Genomic DNA, 18,369 nt, shown 5'->3' with positions numbered 1-18,369 from the left:
ATCTTCCCCAAAATAGATTGCACTTTAAAGGTAGGTAAAGGAAAGTTGAGGGAAGTTAAAACACTGCACAAAGGATATTGTAAGATGACAAAGCCCAAAGTGAAGCTCATGTGTTTTCTTTAAAAAATATATATTTTTAAAATGTCAGAAAGGGAGAGGGAGAGAGAGATAGAAACATCAATGATAAGAATCACTGATCAGCCGAAACCGGTTTGGCTCAGTGGATAGAGCGTCGGTCTGCGGACTGGAAGGTCCCAGGTTCGATTCCGGTTAAGGGCATGTACATTGGTTGCGGGCACATACCCCGGTGGGGGGTGTGCAGGAAGCAGCTGGTCGATGTTTCTCTCTCATCGATGTTTCTAGCTCTCTATCCCTCTCCCTTCCTCTCTGTGAAAAATCAATAAAATATATTAAAAAAAAAAAAAAAGAATCACTGATCAGCTGCCGCCCACAGGCCCCCTACTGGGGATTGAGCCCAAAACCCAGGCATGTGTGCCCATGATCAGAATCAAACCTGGACTCTTCAGTCCACAGGCCGATGCTCTCTCCATTAAGCCAAACTGACCAGGGCCATGTGTTTTCTTCAAGTTCTGCGTGGTTGTAATGGTCCCCAAATCTATACTAATAAAAGGGTAATATGCTAATTAGAGTGGTTGTCTTCCGGACATCTTTCCAGACAAAGCCGCAGTGGCTACAAAGGCCAAGGCTCAGGCAGCCATAACCAGCTGCAGTGGCAGCAGCATTGGGGTTATGGGGGTGGTGCCTCCAGAGGGAGGCCAGACTGGGGGCCAAGGCACAGGCAGTTTGGGGTGATCAGGCTGATAGGGGAGGGCAAGGTAGGGGCAATCAGGCTGGCAGGAGATCAAGGTAGGGGCAAGCAGGCAGGCAGGCAGTGGGGTTAGGGACAATCACGCAGGCAGGCAGGTGAGTGGTTAGGAGCCAGCGGTTCCGGATTGTGAGAGGGATGTCCGACTGCTGGAAGTTGGACATCCCCTGAGGGGTCCCAGATTGAAGAGGGTGCAGATTGGGCTGAGGGGCACACCCCCCCACCCCCACCCCCAGTGCACGAATTTCGTGCACCGGGCCTCTATATATATATATACTAGAGGCCCGGTGCACGAAATTCGTGCATGGAGGGGGGTTGTCCCTCAGCCCAGCCTGTACCCTATCCAATCTGGGACATCCCTCTCACAATCCAGGACTGCTGGCTCCCAACTGCTTGCCTGCCTGTCTTCCTGATTGCCCCTAACTACTTCTGCCTGCCAGCCTGATCACCCCCTAACCACTTTGCTGCCAGCCTGTTTGCCCCCAACTTCCCTCCTCTGCTAGCCTGGTCACCCCTAACTGCCCTCTCCTGCAGGGTTGATCACCTCCAACTGCCCTCCCTTGCAGGCAGGGTGCCTCCCAACTGCCCTCTCCTGCTGGCCATCTTGTGGTGGCCATCTTGTGTCCACATGGGGGCAGGATCTTTGACCACATGGGGGCAGCTATATTGTGTGTTGCAGTGATGATCAATCTGCATATTACTCTTTTATTAGATAGGATAGAGGCCTGGCACAGGGGTGGGGGCCAGCTGGTTTGCCCTGAAGGGTGTCCCTGATCAGGGTGGGGTTCCCTTGGGGTATGGGGCAGCCTGAACGAGGGGCCTGTGGTGGTTTGCAGGCGGGCCATGCCCCCTGGCAATGCAAGCGGAGGCCCTGGTATCTGGAATTTATTTACCTTCTACAATTGAAACTTTGTAGCCTGGAGCAGAGCCAAGCCTGGGGCTCCCTCCGCGGCTGGCAGCCATTTCTGTTGGGATTATAATTGAAACTTTGTAGCCTAAAGCAGAGGCCTGGGCCTGGCCAGGGTGTGCAGAAAGCTTTGCTTCCCCTGTTGCCCGGGGCAACCCTGGCCTGCTCTCTCAAGCTCCGTTCTGCTGCCATTTCTGTTTGACTTTGTTTACCTTCTATAATTGAAACTTTGTAGCTTGAGTGGAGGCTTAGGCCTGGCAAGGGCAGGCAGAAAGCTTGGCTTCCTCTGTTACCTAGGAAACCTTGCTCTCTGTGGCTGTAGCCATCTTGGTTGGGTTAATTTGCATACTCGCTCTGATTGGATGGTGGGCATGGCTTGTGGGCATGGCTTGTGGGTGTGTCGGAGGTATGGTCAATTTGCATATTTGTCTATTATTAGGTAGGATATATTCACTCTAGCATTATCTTACCTTATAATAGACAAATATGCAAATTGACCGCACCTTCGCTACACCCAAGCCCCGCCCACCAACCAAGCCCCGCCCACCAACCACACCCACCAGGAAACCATTGCAGGGATGTTGGGTTCGGCTGAGCCCAAGGCCACCACCCGGGGCCAAGCCCCGACCCTGAAAGAAGGCAGAAGGCGGTGGCCACAGCCAAGGCCTGGGTCCCTGGTGCCGGCAGAAAACTGGTGCAGGCAGCCAGCCAGGTGAATGAAGGTCTATTGCACGAATCTTCGTGCAAACGGGCTACTAGTATATATATATAATGCTAGAGTGAATATTCTTTATACAACTCTTGGTATAAATGTGAATACACTTTCCTGAGTATACCTGGTAACTTAGAAGTGGATTTGTTGGCTCACAAGATATATGTGTTATTTTAGAAGATATGTCAAATTATTTTTCAAAGTGGTTGTACCAGTGTGCACTCTCACTGTGAGTAGATGAGTTTCATTGCTTTAACATCTTTATTTTAATATTATATTTAAAAATTTAAGCCATTTGGTGTTATATTTCTCACAAAAGAAAAATTCTGAGATGCCCCCAACTAAATTATAGCAGGCCGGAGGCTGAGAGGAAGAGACAAAGAGGTTAATCAGTTAACAGCCATGGGGCTGAAACCAAGAAAAGACTACTAATATTCCTGAATGTATGTTGAAACTTTGTGGGTTTTATAAAAATATATATTTTTATTCATTTCAGAGAGGAAGGGAGAGGGAGAGAGAGATAGATACATCAATGATTAGAGAGAACCAGTGATTGACTGCCTCCTGCATGCCTCCTACTGGGGACCAACCCTGCAACCCAGGCATGTGCCCTTGACCGAATCAAAACCGGGACCCTCCAGTTCGCAGGCCGATGCTGTATCCACTGAGCCAAATCTGTTAGGGCTAAGTTGAAACTTTGAATCAACTTCCAGGAGGCTATCTCAGTGATTATCTAGAAAGAATAGCAGACCACCAGACGCTACCACATACTGCTTATGTATGAACTTTCCAAAATGTTGCCCACAACCAATCCAGAAGCATCAAGTAATTCTTTCTTATGGACTATTCACCCATTCTAGAACTACTCCCTCTTAACCTTCTCCATGCCCCCTTATCTATAGCCATATAAATTATTTCAAAACAACTTATATTTTTCTTCTTCAAACATTGTATAAAAGAGCCAATTAACCCCAGGGTGGGGGACATGTTCGTCTCCTCCATCTAGCTCTGCTGCTGGTGATTTAGACTGCATGCCCAGGACTTGTTTTGTTTTGTTTTTTTCTGACTAGCATATGGATCAACAAACTTTCTTCAGAATAGCTTTTAGCCTTGAAGGTTTTTGTTTAACATCTTATAGTTTTAATTTGCTTTTCCCATCTATAGACAACTGGTCATCTACTTCCTATCTCCATAGCTTTGTCTAGTCTAGACATTTCATATAAATGGAATCATACAACATATGGTCTTCTGTGACTGACTTCTTTCATTTGAATATTTGGGTTGTTTCTGCTTTGGGACTATTATAAATAATGCTGCCATGAATATTCAAGTCCCTTATGAGATACATGATTTGAAAATATTTTCTTCCATTCTCTAGATTATTTTAACTTTCTTTTTTTTAAATTTAATAAATCTTTATTGTTCAGTTTATTATAGTTGTTCCTCTTTTTTCCCTCCATAGCTCCCTTCCACCTGGTTCCCACCCCACCCCATGCCCTTACCCACCCCACCCCCTGCACTGTCCTCATCCATAGGTGTACGATTTTTGTCCAATCTCTTCCTGCACCCCCACCCTCCTTTCCCCCTGAGAATTGTCAGTCCACTCCCTTTCCATGCCCCTGAATCTATTATATTCACCAGTTTATTTTGTTCATCAGATTTTTTATTCACTTGATTTTTAGACTCACTTGTTGATAGATATATATTTGTTGTCACTTTGTTGTTCATAATTTTTATGTTTACTTTTTTCTTCTTCTTCCTCTTCTTAAAGAATACCCTTCAGCATTTCATATAATACTGGTTTGGTGGTGATGAACTCCTTTAGCTTTTTCTTATCTGTGAAGCTCTTTCTTTGACCTTCAATTCTAAATGATAGCTTTGCTGGGTAGAGGAATCTTGGTTGTAGGTTCTTGCTATTCATCACTTTGAATATTTCTTGCCATTCCCGTCTGGTCTGCATAGTTTCTGTTGAGAAATCAGCTGACAGTCATATGGGTACTCCCTTATAGGTAACTAACTGTTTTTCTCTTGCTGCTTTTAATATTCTCTCTTTGTCTTTTGCCCTTGGCATTTTAATTATGATGTGTCTTGGTGTGGTCCTCTTTGGATTCCTCTTGTTTTGGGTTCTCTGTGCTTCCTGGACTTGTAAGTCTATTTCCATCAGGTAGGGGAAGTTTTCTGTTATTATTTCTTCAAATAGGTTTTCAATATCTTGCTCTCTCTCTTCTTCTGGCACCCCCATAACTCGGATATTGGTACACTTGAATTTGTCCCAGAGGCTCCTTACACTATCTTCATATTTTTTAACTCTTTTTTCTTTTTGCTTTTCCTGTTGGGTGTTTTTTGCTTCTTTAGATTTCAAATCTTTGACTTGATTCTTGGGATCCTCTAGTCTGCTGTTGGATCTCTGTATATTATTCTTTATTTCAGTCAGTGTATGCTTAATTTCTGATTGGTCCTTCTTCATATCCTTGAGGGTCTCACTAAGTTCCTCGGAGGTTTCTAGAAGATTCTTGAGTAACCTTATAACTGTGGTTTTGAACTCTATATCCAGCAGTTTGCTTTCCTCCATTTCTTTCATTTGTGACATGTTTCTTTGTCTCCGCATTTTGGCTGCTTCCCTGTGTTGATAGAGTGGCCTTGTGTGCTAGGTCTCCTATAGGGCCCAGTGGCTCAGCCTCCCCAATTACCTGATGTGAACACTCTTGGTGCACCCCTTTGTGGGCTGTGTGCACAGTCTTATTGTAGTTAAGCCTTGATTGCTGTTGGTATCACTGGGAGGAATTGACCTCCAGGTCAATTGGCTATGAGGACTAGCTGTATTGACAATGGAAGAAATGCTGTGCTGGAGACACCCTTATGGGGCAGGACTTGCTTCAGTGGGGTTTTGGTGCTCACTGAGTCTGCCCCTTGAGTGTGTCGCTTATGGATGTGAAGAGTTGTAATATGGTATGGTCTCACACTGATCACTGGGTACACTGGCTCTTGGATCTCCAAGGAGATGCAAAGTCAGCCACTGCCTGATGCCACTCAACAGGAGCTACAGAGAGATCTGCAGATTCCTCCTCTTTGTTTGGGGTTTGGAAGTACCCAGATGAGGCCCAGCTGTGAAGCAATGCAGGCTGCCACTGCAGGGCCTTAGGCTTTCTTTTGGATGCTTTGGAGCTCTCTGACCCAGCTGCAGTTTGTTATGTTTTAGGTTGCAAGAGGGACAGGACATTCATATGCAAAATCCGCTGTGCAAAGCTTGGGTGGGGTTGTAAATTGGGTGGGGCAGGGTCTCAGGGAATCACCAGGGCAGAGCAAACAGCAATGGCTACCAGTCCGCCTTGCCCCGGAGAGGTCCCTGGGTCTCTGTGTCCCGCGGCCCTGTGCAGGAACAATGATCACTGCGAGCACCTCTGAGAGAAAGCCGCCCTCACATTCCTGCCTAATGCCAGACAGTCTAGTTTTTCCCCGTATGAATCTGGGTCCCCAGAGTCTCACCCGGAACTGGAGTTCAGAGCAATCAGGAGCTTGTATCTCCCTCCCGATTGAAAAAAACAACAGCGCACCCAGTTGCCAGCCTGGTTCATGCACCTCCATACCTCTGCACTTCTGCACCTCTGCACCTCCTACCAGTCTCAATGTGCTTTTTTTTCTTTCCTTCTAGTTGTAGAACTTCCACTCAACCAGGTTCCCATGGTTCTGAATGATATTTGTTTTGTCTTTTAGTTGGAGTTTTGATGTGGTTGTGAGAGGCAACAAGTACAGGTGTTCACCTATGCTGCCATCTTGGTTCTATTTTAACTTTCTTGATGGTGTTCTTTGAAGCACAAAAGTTTTAAATTTTGATGAGACTGAATGTATTTTTCTTTTGTTACTTGCACTTTTGGTATTATTTACCAATGTTGTTTTGATAAACAAAAATTCTTAATGTTGCTGTGTGCCCCTGGGTCCGGGTGAGGCTGGGTCCCGGGCCCGGGTGAGGCCATGCGCCCCTGGGTCCGGGAGAGGCCACTCGCCCCTGGGTCCGGGTGAGGCCACGCGCCCCTGGGTCCGGGTTAAGCTGGATCCCGGGTCCGGGTGAGGCTGTGTGCCCCTGGATCCGGGTGAGGCTGGGTCCCGGGTCCGGGTGAGACCACGCGCACCTGGGTCCGGGTGAGGCCACGTGCCCCTGGGTCCGGGTGAGGCCACGCACCCCTGGGTCCGGGTGAAGCTGGATACCGGGTCCAGGTGAGGCCGTGTGCCCCTGGATCCGGGTGAGGCTGGGTCCCGGGTCCGGGTGAGGCCATGCGCCCCTGGGTCCAGGTGAGGCCATGCGCCCCCTGGGTCCGGGTGAGGCCACGTGCCCCTGAGTCCGGGTGAAGCCGTGCCCCTGGGTCCAGCCGAGACCAAACCAGAGGGAGTCGGACCTGCATTACCACCATTTGTCCACCATCCAGAGCTGAGGGGTCAGTGCTGACATGTACACATAAGGAACTGGTGGACATTGATATTGGGTCTCAAAAGAACTGTTGGTCCAGAAAGAAACTCACTACAGACTGATACATTTGCCTGTCAGCATAACTATTATTGCTCGTCTCATATTCAGTTCTTATAAGTATATCTCTAGTGACACATGATCTCGCTCATCTAGGGGAAATGATGAACAACATAGACTGATGAACAAGAACAGAACCAGAAACAAGGAGGCATTGATTGGACTATCGGGCCTCAGAGAGAGGATAGGGGAGGGTGGGGGGAGGGGGGAGAGATCAACCAAAGGACTTGTGTGCATGCATATGAGCCTATCCAATGGTTAAGTTCAACAGGGGGTTGGGGCATCTGTGGGGAGGGGTGTGGGATGGGAATGGGGGGATGAGGACAAATATGTGACACCTTAATCAATAAAGAAATTTAAAAAAAATTCTTAATGTTTTTACTACTATCAATGGTGCCATAAAAAGTCTTATGCAATTCACCTTTGCATTTAAAGTAAAACTATCTATTCTATCTTTTAATGTCCATGATATAAAACCTTAAGTGATAATTTTTTTCAGAAAGTAGTATTAAAAAATAGTTTTTTCTCCACTGATAAGTTGACATGTATTCTCCATTTGGATATTTCCTTTTGTTTATTTAGAAAACTCAAAGATAATTTTTAAAACTTTAATTGAAAAATATGCATAAAGAAAAGAATATTATAAACATACAATTCAGTGGATTTTTGAAAACTGACACACCTGTGCAACCAGCAAGCAGGTCAAGAAATAAACATTACTAGCACTCCAGAGCCTTCCTCTTGCTCCCTCCATAACTGAGCTCCCACCACCACCCCCTAAACCTCTAGAGCAGTGGTTCTCAACCTTTCTAATGCCGCAACCCTTTAATACAGTTCCTCATGTTGTGGTGACCCCCCAACCATAAAATTATTTTCATTGCTACTTCATAACTGTAAGTTTGCTACTGTTAATGAATTGTAATGTAAATATCTGTGTTTTCTGATGGTCTTAGGCGACCCTGCTAGTGGTTCTCAACCTGTGGGTTGCGACAGGTTGAGAACTTCTGCTGTAGAGCCTAGGGACTTGCTCATGTTTTTCCACCCCGATGATACAGTTGAAGCTCCAAGGAACCCTTAAAATCACATTTATATATAGTCTCCTGAGCACTGTAGGGGTTTAGTCCAGGAAGTATTTACAGTTGATATTGAAAAACCTCATTCAGGTGATACTATAAGACTTTAAGGAATGGAAAGAGTGAAGATGAGGATGAGTCTAATCTTTCTTGAAAGTGTGAAGATCTTCAGGCCTTTTATTATAATAGAAAATAATGTGAAACCTGGGTAGTCAGAGAGATCTCAGAAGGCAACAACAATAACATGCTTGAGAACCATGACTCATACAGTGTGTTGGATTTCCTGAAGGCAGAGAGAACAAATATAGCAGGGTACATGAAGTAAGTAACTCAACTCTGATGTATCTGCCAGAGACCTGCATAAGGACCTATCTAAGAAGTTGTGATAAAGGGAGGAGGCCACAGGGAGGGACATATTTCAGCCATTTACCAGCATCTGGTTCTTTGGCTTCCCCTCCAGCCCATGGTGCAGACAGAGGTGGCAGGTGCCTCTATGCAGTTCCCCGTGTTGGGAGAGACAATCTGCCATGTACCCTAAGTGGCTTTTAGTATTGTATCTAAGAAATCTTTGCTTATTCCAAGGTCACAACATTTTTCTCTTAAGTTTTCTGTGAGAAAAATTTAGGACTAGGTTTTACAGTTAGGTCTATGATCTATTTTGAGTTAATTTCAGAATATGGTGCAAGATGTAGATCAAAGTTCATTTTTTCAAGTCACCTGAGGGTTAAGCCATTTTAGTTTTTTTCTTTCTAAAATAGGTGCCTTCTACTTATCTTTCTTATCTTCTTACACTGGCTAAAATCTCCAATGCTGAATAAAAGTGGTGAGAGCAAACATCTTTTTTTCTTTCTGATCTTAAAGGGAAAATAATCAGTCTTTTATCATTAAAAATGGTGTTAGTTAAAGGTTTTTCATAGATGTATTTTCTGAAGTTGAGAAAATTCTCTTCTATGCCTAGTTTGTTGATATTTTATCAGGAATGGATGTTGATTCATGTCAAATGCTTTTTCTCTATTCAGATAATCCTATGGTGTTTTTTTAAGTTGGTAAATATGGTGAATTATATTGGTTGAGATTTGAATGTCAAACCAACCTTGCATTCCTTTGTCATGGAGCATTATCCTTTTTATATTTGGCAGGACTCGGTTTGTTAAAATTTGGTTTAGAATTTTGAATTTATGTGAGGGATATTAGTTTATAGGTTTTTTTTGTTGTTGTTAGGTTTTCATGTTAGGATAATGCTGTCCTCATATAATGAGTTAGGAAATACTCCATTATTTTCAGTATTTTTAGAAGATTTTGAGTAAAACTGCCACAATACAGGCAGATTAACCAGGTGCCTCTGGCACATTCTCACAAGAATGCAGTCAACCGGCCAGCTATGGCTGCAGTCTTTCAAGACTTAACTGGGTGGTGGTGGGGCGGTGGGGGCGGCGGGCGGGGAGGAGAGAGAGAATCTGCTTCTAGGCTCATTCACTTCTAGGCCTCAGAAGATCTATTTTCAAGTTCACTGACATGGCTGTTAGGAAGCCTCAGGTCCTTGCTAACTGCAGACTGGAAACATCAGTTCCTTGCCCTGTGGGTCTCTCCATAGGGCAGCTCACAACGTGGCAGGTGGCTTCCCTCAGAGTGAATGACTCAAAGAGTGAGACAGATCCAAGATGAAAGATATAGTCCTTTTGTAACCTTGCCCCCAAAGTGACATCTCATTTATAAGCAAGTCAATAAGTTCAGGTCATACTCAAGGAAAGATGATTTCACAAGAATATAACTATCAGGAGGTAGAAATCATTGAAGAACATATTAGAGGCTGCCTACCATAGTTGTTCTTAACATTACCTTACTATCCTTCTAATACCTGTAGAATCTTAGGTGCTATCACTTATCCATTCCTTATTTGGGTACTTATATCTTCTCTCTTTTTCTCTTGATCACTTGAACTAGAGGTTGGTTAACTTTATCAATCTTCATAATGAACTTTGGTTTCACTGTTTTCCCCTGTTGTTTTTCTGTTTTTATTTGATCAACTTCTATTCTGATCTTTATTATTTTCTTTCTTTTGTTTACTTTGGGGACTATTTGCTTTTTTCTTGCTTTTTAAAGCAGAGTTTTCTTTTTTTCTGCCAGCAACTACTGCTTTAATGGCATCCAACAAATTTTGATACTTTATATTTTCATTTTCATTCCATTGAAAATGCTTTTCATTTCTCTTTTGATTTCTTCCTTGGCCATGAATTATTTTAAAGTGTTCTATTAGGTTTCCAAATATTTCAGGATTTTCTGAAGATCTTTCTGTAATTGATTTCTAATTTAATTCCAATGTTGTCAGAGAACATATTCTGTATGACTCGAATCCTTTTATATTTAATGAGACTTTTTCCATGTCCCAGAATATGATCTACCTTAGTAAACATTCCATGTATACTTGAAAAGAATGTGTCTTCTACAGATGTTGGGTATAGGATTATATAAATGTCAATCAGGTCAGGTTGATTAATAGTGTTATTCTATATCTTTACTGATTTTTCTCTTGTAGACTATATTTTTAAAATTTTATTAAAAAATGCAATATCTGCAACTGAACTCAAACATTACTGTGTTATTTTATTTGATTACAATATTTTCCTTTCCTCTGACACATACATGTGTGCATGCATACACATATAATCACAAATTTAGAGACCACAGAACTGGAATGAAATGAAGCATCTAATTGTGATACTGCACCTTTGAATAAATGTTATTATTTAAGAAAGAACTTTTGAAACTGGGTTATCTTATCTTCCCTTATCTGACCTTGTAAGCTACTTAATTGCAAAATGTGTTTTTATTCATGGTGCCTCTTACTATTTTTTTTATGGTTTCTTTTTTTTTCTTTATTGATTAAGGTATTTTATTCTTCATGCCAAGTCATGCTCCCACTGCAAGCCAGACAGGCAGCAAACACAGTTGTTCTACTACCACAGTGTTTCTATTTTAACCAGATATATAAATGATTTTAAAACCTTGCATTCTACAATTGCATATAAAAATAATGTGTTGGGGGGGGGATAGTATGGCCCTAACACTTGAAACATATTTAACTCTGTAACCAGAATGCTAATAAAAATAACAATTATTGTATTAAAATACTAGCACTCAATAAATTTCCACTATCATTTGTACCCAGGATCATAGCTGATTTTTGTAGCTTAAATCCTCGAGGGTATTTGCCTCCCACAAATGACATTATCATCCAAATTTGCTCTGGATCTGTGCTTTCTTCAACAATCAATTCTTTTTAAACACAAGGGAAATGTGTTTTCTGCTTCTTCATCTATTGCTATAGCTTCACCAAATAGCTTCATGTTGTAGGAAGGATACCCAATTCTTGAAGCCAGTAAACCAGCCTAATATTATTATATGGGAAAGCAGTATCCTCGTATTCTTAACTTAAGGCTTCCTTCTTTAACTGTAGAAAGCTTGCTCCTGAATTCTTTAAACCATTTATTTTTCTGGGGGAAAATTACATAAGAACCAATAATATTATTTTCTTATTTGCCAATCAGGTATTAATTTGCATTATAAAAATGTGTTACAGCTAAAAAGACTACTTCATAGTTCTCTAACCTTGAAATGTGTGACTTTCTTAGTCATTTTCTTGGCAGCAGCCACAACATGTTTACTAAGCACCTATTATATTCCAGAGTCTGTTCTAAATATTGGAGACAGTAGTGAGCATGAAAGACAAGGTCCCGGTGTTTACAGTCTTTATATTCTGGTGGGGGATACAGACAACAAAAAGGTAAATCAATAAATATGGTCATATCAGAGAGTTATACTTACTATGAAGTAAATAAAACAGTGATGGGCTATGGAATGAGATATGGGGACTGGGTAGCCATTGGGTAAAGAGGTTACTTTAGATAAGATAGTCAGGGAAGACTTCTCTGAAGAGGTGACATTTGAGCCAAGACCTACATGATGAGAAGTAACTAGTCATGAAAAGATATGGAGAAGACTGTTAGGTAGTGGGAATAGTAGGGGGCTGTAAGTCAAAGGCCTTGAGATGGGAGTAGGTTTAGTGTATTTGAGGAACAGAATGAAAGTGGCTGGAGCAGCGGTAGGGATATACTCAGGACAGGGTACCACATATCACTGCCATGTTGAGGTTGGCCCACAGACCAAGTCACTGCTACTTAATAATTCCATGTCCTCCATGCCTCAAGTGGCCAATGGCACCCCAAAATGCCCACTTGACAAATTCTACTGACTGATCCTCCTCTGAGTGCCAAACCAGGTAATGGAGCATGATACTCTTGATCACCACCAAGTTGAGGCTGGAGTGGGGCCAAACAAGTTTGGCTTCTCTGAGGGAGTTGTTGAAATCTGATGTGGGCTCCATCCAGGAAAAAAACAAAAACAAAACAAAACAAAAACCAGCTGTGTGGCAGGAAGGGAGGACTGGAGGCCGCCTGGGACAGCTGGGGCAGGATGAGGGTGCCTGGTGCTGGAGTGGAAGGGATAGAGGGGTTGGTCCCTGAGGAAAGGATCGAACAGCAGTGAAGGCAAGATTGTGCAAGTCCCTTCAGAAGGCAGTCATCATGTTTTCCTTTTGTCAGCCCTAGGAGCCACAGATACTTACCCTAATGAGCCAGTGATCTTCCAGCCAGTCAGAATTGTCTAGCAGGAAAACCAGGTATTTTTGCAAAAACCTTAATCCAACCAGATTGGTTCCAATTGTGCTGCCACAAACTTAGTATTGCTTCAGAAGATTTCTCTACATGCTCTCCATTTTTAATATAAACACCTCATCTTCTTAGAAGAGTTGCGACCTTCTTTATGAGGAGAGAATCTCTATGCTCTTTGGGGGAGGGGGGTTATTCTTGCAGTAGATAGCACAACTCTGGGCTAAATCTTTCTCCTCCAGACGGAATTCTACCCCAAGGCCAGGATCATTTGGGGGGGGGGGGAGAGTTCTTACATAGCTTAATGCCACAGAAGGAGACAAGATCTACTGATACCAGCTGGCAGTTTATAGTACCAAAAAGATACTAACATTCTGGGTTTCATGATCCAGGCAGTGGGAGATGAGAAACTAGGCATGGGCTGCTTACCTGTTCTTTCTGCAACGAATTGTGAAGCCAAGAAAGAAGACTATCAGAAGAAGTCCACAGCTGAGAAAAGTCCAAACAATACCCACAAGGGCAGGAGACAAAGAAGAAATGGTCTTACTGTGGGGGGAAGAGGTCTGAGAACAGAATAAAGAGAAGCTGTCAGGAATGAGGCTCCTCTGTAGATCAAACGTAAACTACCCCATAAACCAAAGCCTGGAAATACAGGTCCTTCGATAACATTTCCTCCTCCTCCTCCACCCCCTCCCCACAACACATGTATTTCTGAGCAGCCCTGACGCCCCAGGGCTGCTTACTTACAATTGTTGTCTTGCAGAGATCATGAATGGGTCTCCGATCCAGCTCCTGGCCAGGTAAACTGTCACACAAGTCAGAGCAGTTTATTTCAGGCTCCATGTCATCACATGCCCCTCTTGGTGTGTGCGTCTTCAGTCTTGATCACCCGCTGGTAGGGTACCAGCAGATCTTTGTCTAAAACATAAGAGCATCTCAAATCTTGTCTTCAGAGGTACCATTTTGGGGGTGGCTCCTGGCTCAAAATCTGGGATGGACAACTCATTCAGGTGGAAGCGAAGGGTTATTCCACTAAGCTCCTTCCTCAGCCACCCTCCAGGCTCTCCGGGTGCCCTGTGGCCAGTGCATACCATGTGAGTCAGGAGTGGGCATCTTAGTAACCACAAAGTGATGATTCTGGCTTGCCACCAGATGGCAGTCACTGCTCCAAGTACTCTCACACAGGTCCCGAAGGAAAGCAATCAAACCTGTGAACAAATAAATTATACATTTATGTATATGTAAATGGTCTATTAGAGGTTTAAAATATTTTATATATTTTAACTAGATAGTTATATTTTTATTATATACAGTTATATACTTTATTACATATAACAAAGGTTTAAAATAGTATACTTAAATAAAATATATTGTAAACCTCTTTAATAAGCAATCATTTAAAAACAAAGACAAAGCACATCTGACAATTAGATATAAAGCTTTAGAGATAGAAAGCCCTAAGTCTTTCTTCAGATCCTTTTTATGGCCCAGCACTGTAAAAACTTTAGTTCAGAGATGTGAAGCACATCTTCCTTTTTTCCCTACTGAGAAATCCTCTGCCCTTCCAAGATCTTTCCACGCAACTCATGGCTTAAGTTCTGTCTGATCCTGGGGGGTGGGGGGCTCTGGTGCCCCCCGCTGTCTGCATGCAATGTCTGCCGGTCACTCTCGCTACTGTTCTCTGGGGGAATGGAGGGACTTTCTATGTCCACTCAGCTGGGGGCACAGGAGGATATCTGAGCCCTTTTGCCAATAGTTTTCTGCTTGTTTTTAAACTGTTAGACTACTAGAAGAAGTGGAATAGGCTACTTAGATAATAGGGGGAGAAACTGAGGACTTTAGGAATGTCCTCAGAGTGAGCAACTGGACAGAGGATGGCGTTACTTCCTTCAGAAGATGCTCACAATGTGAATACTGTGATAAAGAGAAGCTCTACCTTGCAGAACAAAAGTAGAAATACAGAAAGACTCAGTTTAGCCCCAGCAGAAAAGGTAGGTAGGTCCCTTTAAAGCAATCTATCACGTAATAGAGAAAACAGATTTGAAATTTTACCAGTGGAAATTTATAAGAGGATATCACTTCTGCTTTTAAAACAGCTTCTCACAACTTTCTCTTATTGTAGAGAAAAAGTGGAAGAGGAAAAAATATCAATTATTATTTCAATTGCCACAGAACACAGAATTTCTGTTTAAGCCAGAACAATAGTGACAGGTGTAGAATGCCATCTTTGGATTCTACGTGCTTAAGCATGAACAATATAGCACCAGGTGCTGCCTACTCATTGGCCTCTCCTATGGCCCTGAATTATTTACCAGGTTCATTATAATGAAATCCCAAGAGAACTAACAGCCACTATCTCCTGTCAAGATATTTAAATTCTTGTGCAGTCTAGTCAGATTACTGAATGCAAAATTAATAAGTAAATATAGAAACATTACTATTTGCATCCTAATGTCATTGATATTGTTGAAAAGACCTTTTGTTCTTTTTCTTCTATTTAAAGTTAGACATCTCCTATTGTGCCTTATAGCATAAGAGTAATATTGTAAGCTTTATTACTTGATGTACTACATGTACATCATGATGGATTTGAAGGTATATTTTTCCTATATTTCCCTTTTTAAATTTTTTAAATGTTTTTTATTGATTTCAGAGAGAGGAAGGGAGGGGGAAAGAGAGATAGAAACAACAATGATAAAAAAGAATCATTGATTGGCTGCCTCCTGCACGCCCCCTACTGGGGATTGAGCCTGCAACCTGGGTGCGTGCCCTGACCAGGAATCAAACTGTGACCTCCTGGTTCATGGGTCAATGCTCAACCACTGAGCAGCACTGGCTGGACTTCCCTTTTAATCATACTGGCAAATAAATACACTTATATTTGAACCATTATCAAGTCCATATTTATGTATCCTTAAATCAGATTGAAGTATATATCAGTGTGTGTGTGTGTGTGTGTGTGTGTGTGTGTGTGTGTGTGTGTCCGTGTGTATGTGTGTGTGTGTAGAACTTCATTTTGTCCTCACTGCAACAGTGTCATGCCAGGTAAACAACATCAATCCCTTGTTTTCAAATAAAGAAACTTAAGAGCAGAGAAGTGAGGAAACTTGCCCCAAATCTGTAAAGGCAGGACTTGAATCCAGGAGTTTACAATCCAAAACCAATGTCCTCCTGGCACACACCCTTCAGTGGGCAGACACTCTGGACTGACTTCTTCTGAGAAGACATCAAATGGTCTGGTGGGTGTTTTCATGTTTAGTTCACAACTATGGGCTCCCTGCAGTGTGGCACACAATAGTCTGTCTAAACCAGTATTTCTCAACTGGAGTGACTTTTTATCCCCAGAGAACATCTGGCAATGTCTGGAGATATTGTGGTTGTCAAAACTGAGAGGAGCCCTGGCCATTGTGTTAAGTGGTTAGAGCGTTGGCCTGTGCACTGAAGGGTCTGAGGTTTGATTCCCCATCAAGGGCACATCCCTATGCTGCAGGGTCATTCCCTGGCCCATGTCAGGGTGTGTGCGGGAGGCAACCAATCTGTGTCTCTCTCATATCGACGTTTCTCTCCCCTGCCCCTCGCCTTCCTCTCTCTCTAATAATAATAATAATAATAATAATAACAATAATAATAATAATAAATCATTGGAAAAAAAATATCCTCAGGTGAGGATTAACAAAACAAAAAACAACAACACACAAATTGAGAGGAGGGTGCTTCTGACATCTAGTAGGTGGAGGCCAGGGAAACTGCTGAACATCCTTCAATTAACAGGATGGTCCAAAGAACAAAGAATTCTCAGGCCCCGAATGTCAATAATACTAAGGTTGAGAAACCCTGATCAACACTGGATCCTGGAGAGCTGACAATTTTAAGCCCAAATCATCCTTGAGAGATTCTGTGAATACGATGGGGTTATCCATCTAGACATAAATTCCCTAGGGGATAAGTTTCTGAGTACATTGGAAAGGCCCCCTTGGACAGACTGAACTCACTGGAATGGGACTTTGCATTCCAGGTTCCCCTCCAGTCCATGGATATCCAGTGTAGAGACCTTACATATCACGATCCTGGGCTCCCCCATGGGTAGGCAATCAACTTCAATGTTAGCACACATTCAAAGAGATTCACACATGAGGAGCTGGTGAAACAGTGAATAGCTCAGTATTGAGAAGAGAGAGTTGGATGATTCAAAAAAAGAAGAAAATCAATCTTTAAGAATTAAAAATAAATTTAAATAAATGAACCAAACTATATCAAGTTGATGGTATAACCACACAGAGAAAAATTATTTTAAGTAACAATAACTTGATTATATATTCTAAGGACAAAAAATACCCACAAAAAATCTTAAACTGCATTAAGTGGGTAATGTTCCTAGTTTATATATATGAATACACACATATAAGTATCTATTAGACAAAGCAAATAAGTAATTATGTCATTGGGAACTAAGATTTTCAAAGTCAGAGAAAAGAGATACACACATAAAATAAAATAAGTTTTAAAAAAGCTCAACATTTAATATCAGTGGGGAATAACAGTATGAACTCAGAATTTTTAAAAAAACATTCATATTTCCCAGTCTGTTAGCTGAGGCTTGGAAATAATTATAACCCAGTAACAATAAAGATGTTCAGATCATTGTCTTTAAAGCCACTTTTCACTAAAATAAATCTGCTTTCTTTAGCAAAATGGACAATTTATGGAGCTGGAAATAAACAACATGAACCTGGGACGTCTTGTCATATCCTATATAATAAAGAGGTAATATGCAAATTGACCATCACACCCTCACACACAAGATGGCCACCCCCATGTTGTCACAAGATAGCCGCCCCCATGTCATCACAAGATGGCCACCACAAGATGGCCAGCAGGGGAGGCAGTTAGGGGTGATCAGGCCAGTAGGGGAGGGCAGTTGGGGGCGACCAGGCTGGCAGGGGAGGGCAGTTAGGGGCAACCAGGCTGCCAGAGGAGGGCAGTTAGGGGTGACCGGGCTGGCAGGGGAGGGCAGTTGGGAATGATCGGGCCGGCAGGGGAGGGTAGTGGGGGACGATTGGGCTGGCAGGGGAGGGCAGTTGGGGGAAATCAGGCTGGCAGAGGAGTGGTTAGGGGGTGGTCAGGCTGGCAGGCAAAAGCAGTTAGGGGCAATCAGGCAGGCAGGCAGCGAGTGGTTAGGAGCCAGAAGTCCTGGATTGTGAGAGGGATGTCCGACTGCTGGTTTAGGCCAGAGGACATCCCCTGAGGGTCCCAGATTGGAGAGTGTGCAGGCTGGGCTGAAGGACACACACACCCCCATGCATGAATTTCATGCACCGGGCCTCTAGTGAGAAAATAAGAGTATCAAGAAAAAAAGTTCTGGACAACGATTAAAGATGGCGACCGGCAGGAAGGTAGGGAGAGAGAGAGTGTGAGTGCGGAACCCATAGAGAAGAGTGTAGACGTGTGTGGTGTGTGTGTGTGTGAGCTAGGGTCAGTTAGATTCTGCACGTCTTCCAAGGGGCTGCCTAACCGGGCAGTCCTAGACAGCGGAGCCCCGCGCACAAAGCGGACACATCTCCGCGGCTGTTGCGGACGCGGAGACCACACCATCTTGAGAAACAGAGCTGCCTGAGACTCGGATCCTGGCTTCTGACACAAACCAGGACCCTGCAGCCACTGG

General features: G+C 43.1%; 1 protein-coding gene across 2 annotated transcripts in view; it reads right to left on the bottom strand.

The window, feature by feature from the left end:
• GPR156 (G protein-coupled receptor 156) overlaps positions 1–13,550 on the bottom strand; it is a 68,816-nt gene extending 55,266 nt beyond the window's left edge. For both annotated transcript variants that reach the window (XM_008146643.3, XM_054711807.1), the window contains exons 1-2: positions 13,455–13,550; positions 13,137–13,270 (exon numbers count right to left, since the gene is read on the bottom strand). In XM_008146643.3, coding sequence (XP_008144865.2) covers positions 13,137–13,270; positions 13,455–13,550 — 230 coding nt within the window. The remainder of the gene's footprint in view (positions 1–13,136; positions 13,271–13,454) is intronic.
• Positions 13,551–18,369: the final 4,819 nt, after the last annotated feature.

The sequence above is a fragment of the Eptesicus fuscus genome, chromosome 3 (assembly GCF_027574615.1).
Source record: "Eptesicus fuscus isolate TK198812 chromosome 3, DD_ASM_mEF_20220401, whole genome shotgun sequence".
NCBI classification, from domain to species: domain Eukaryota; kingdom Metazoa; phylum Chordata; class Mammalia; order Chiroptera; family Vespertilionidae; genus Eptesicus; species Eptesicus fuscus.
This window is presented reverse-complemented; position numbering and strand designations above follow the sequence as displayed.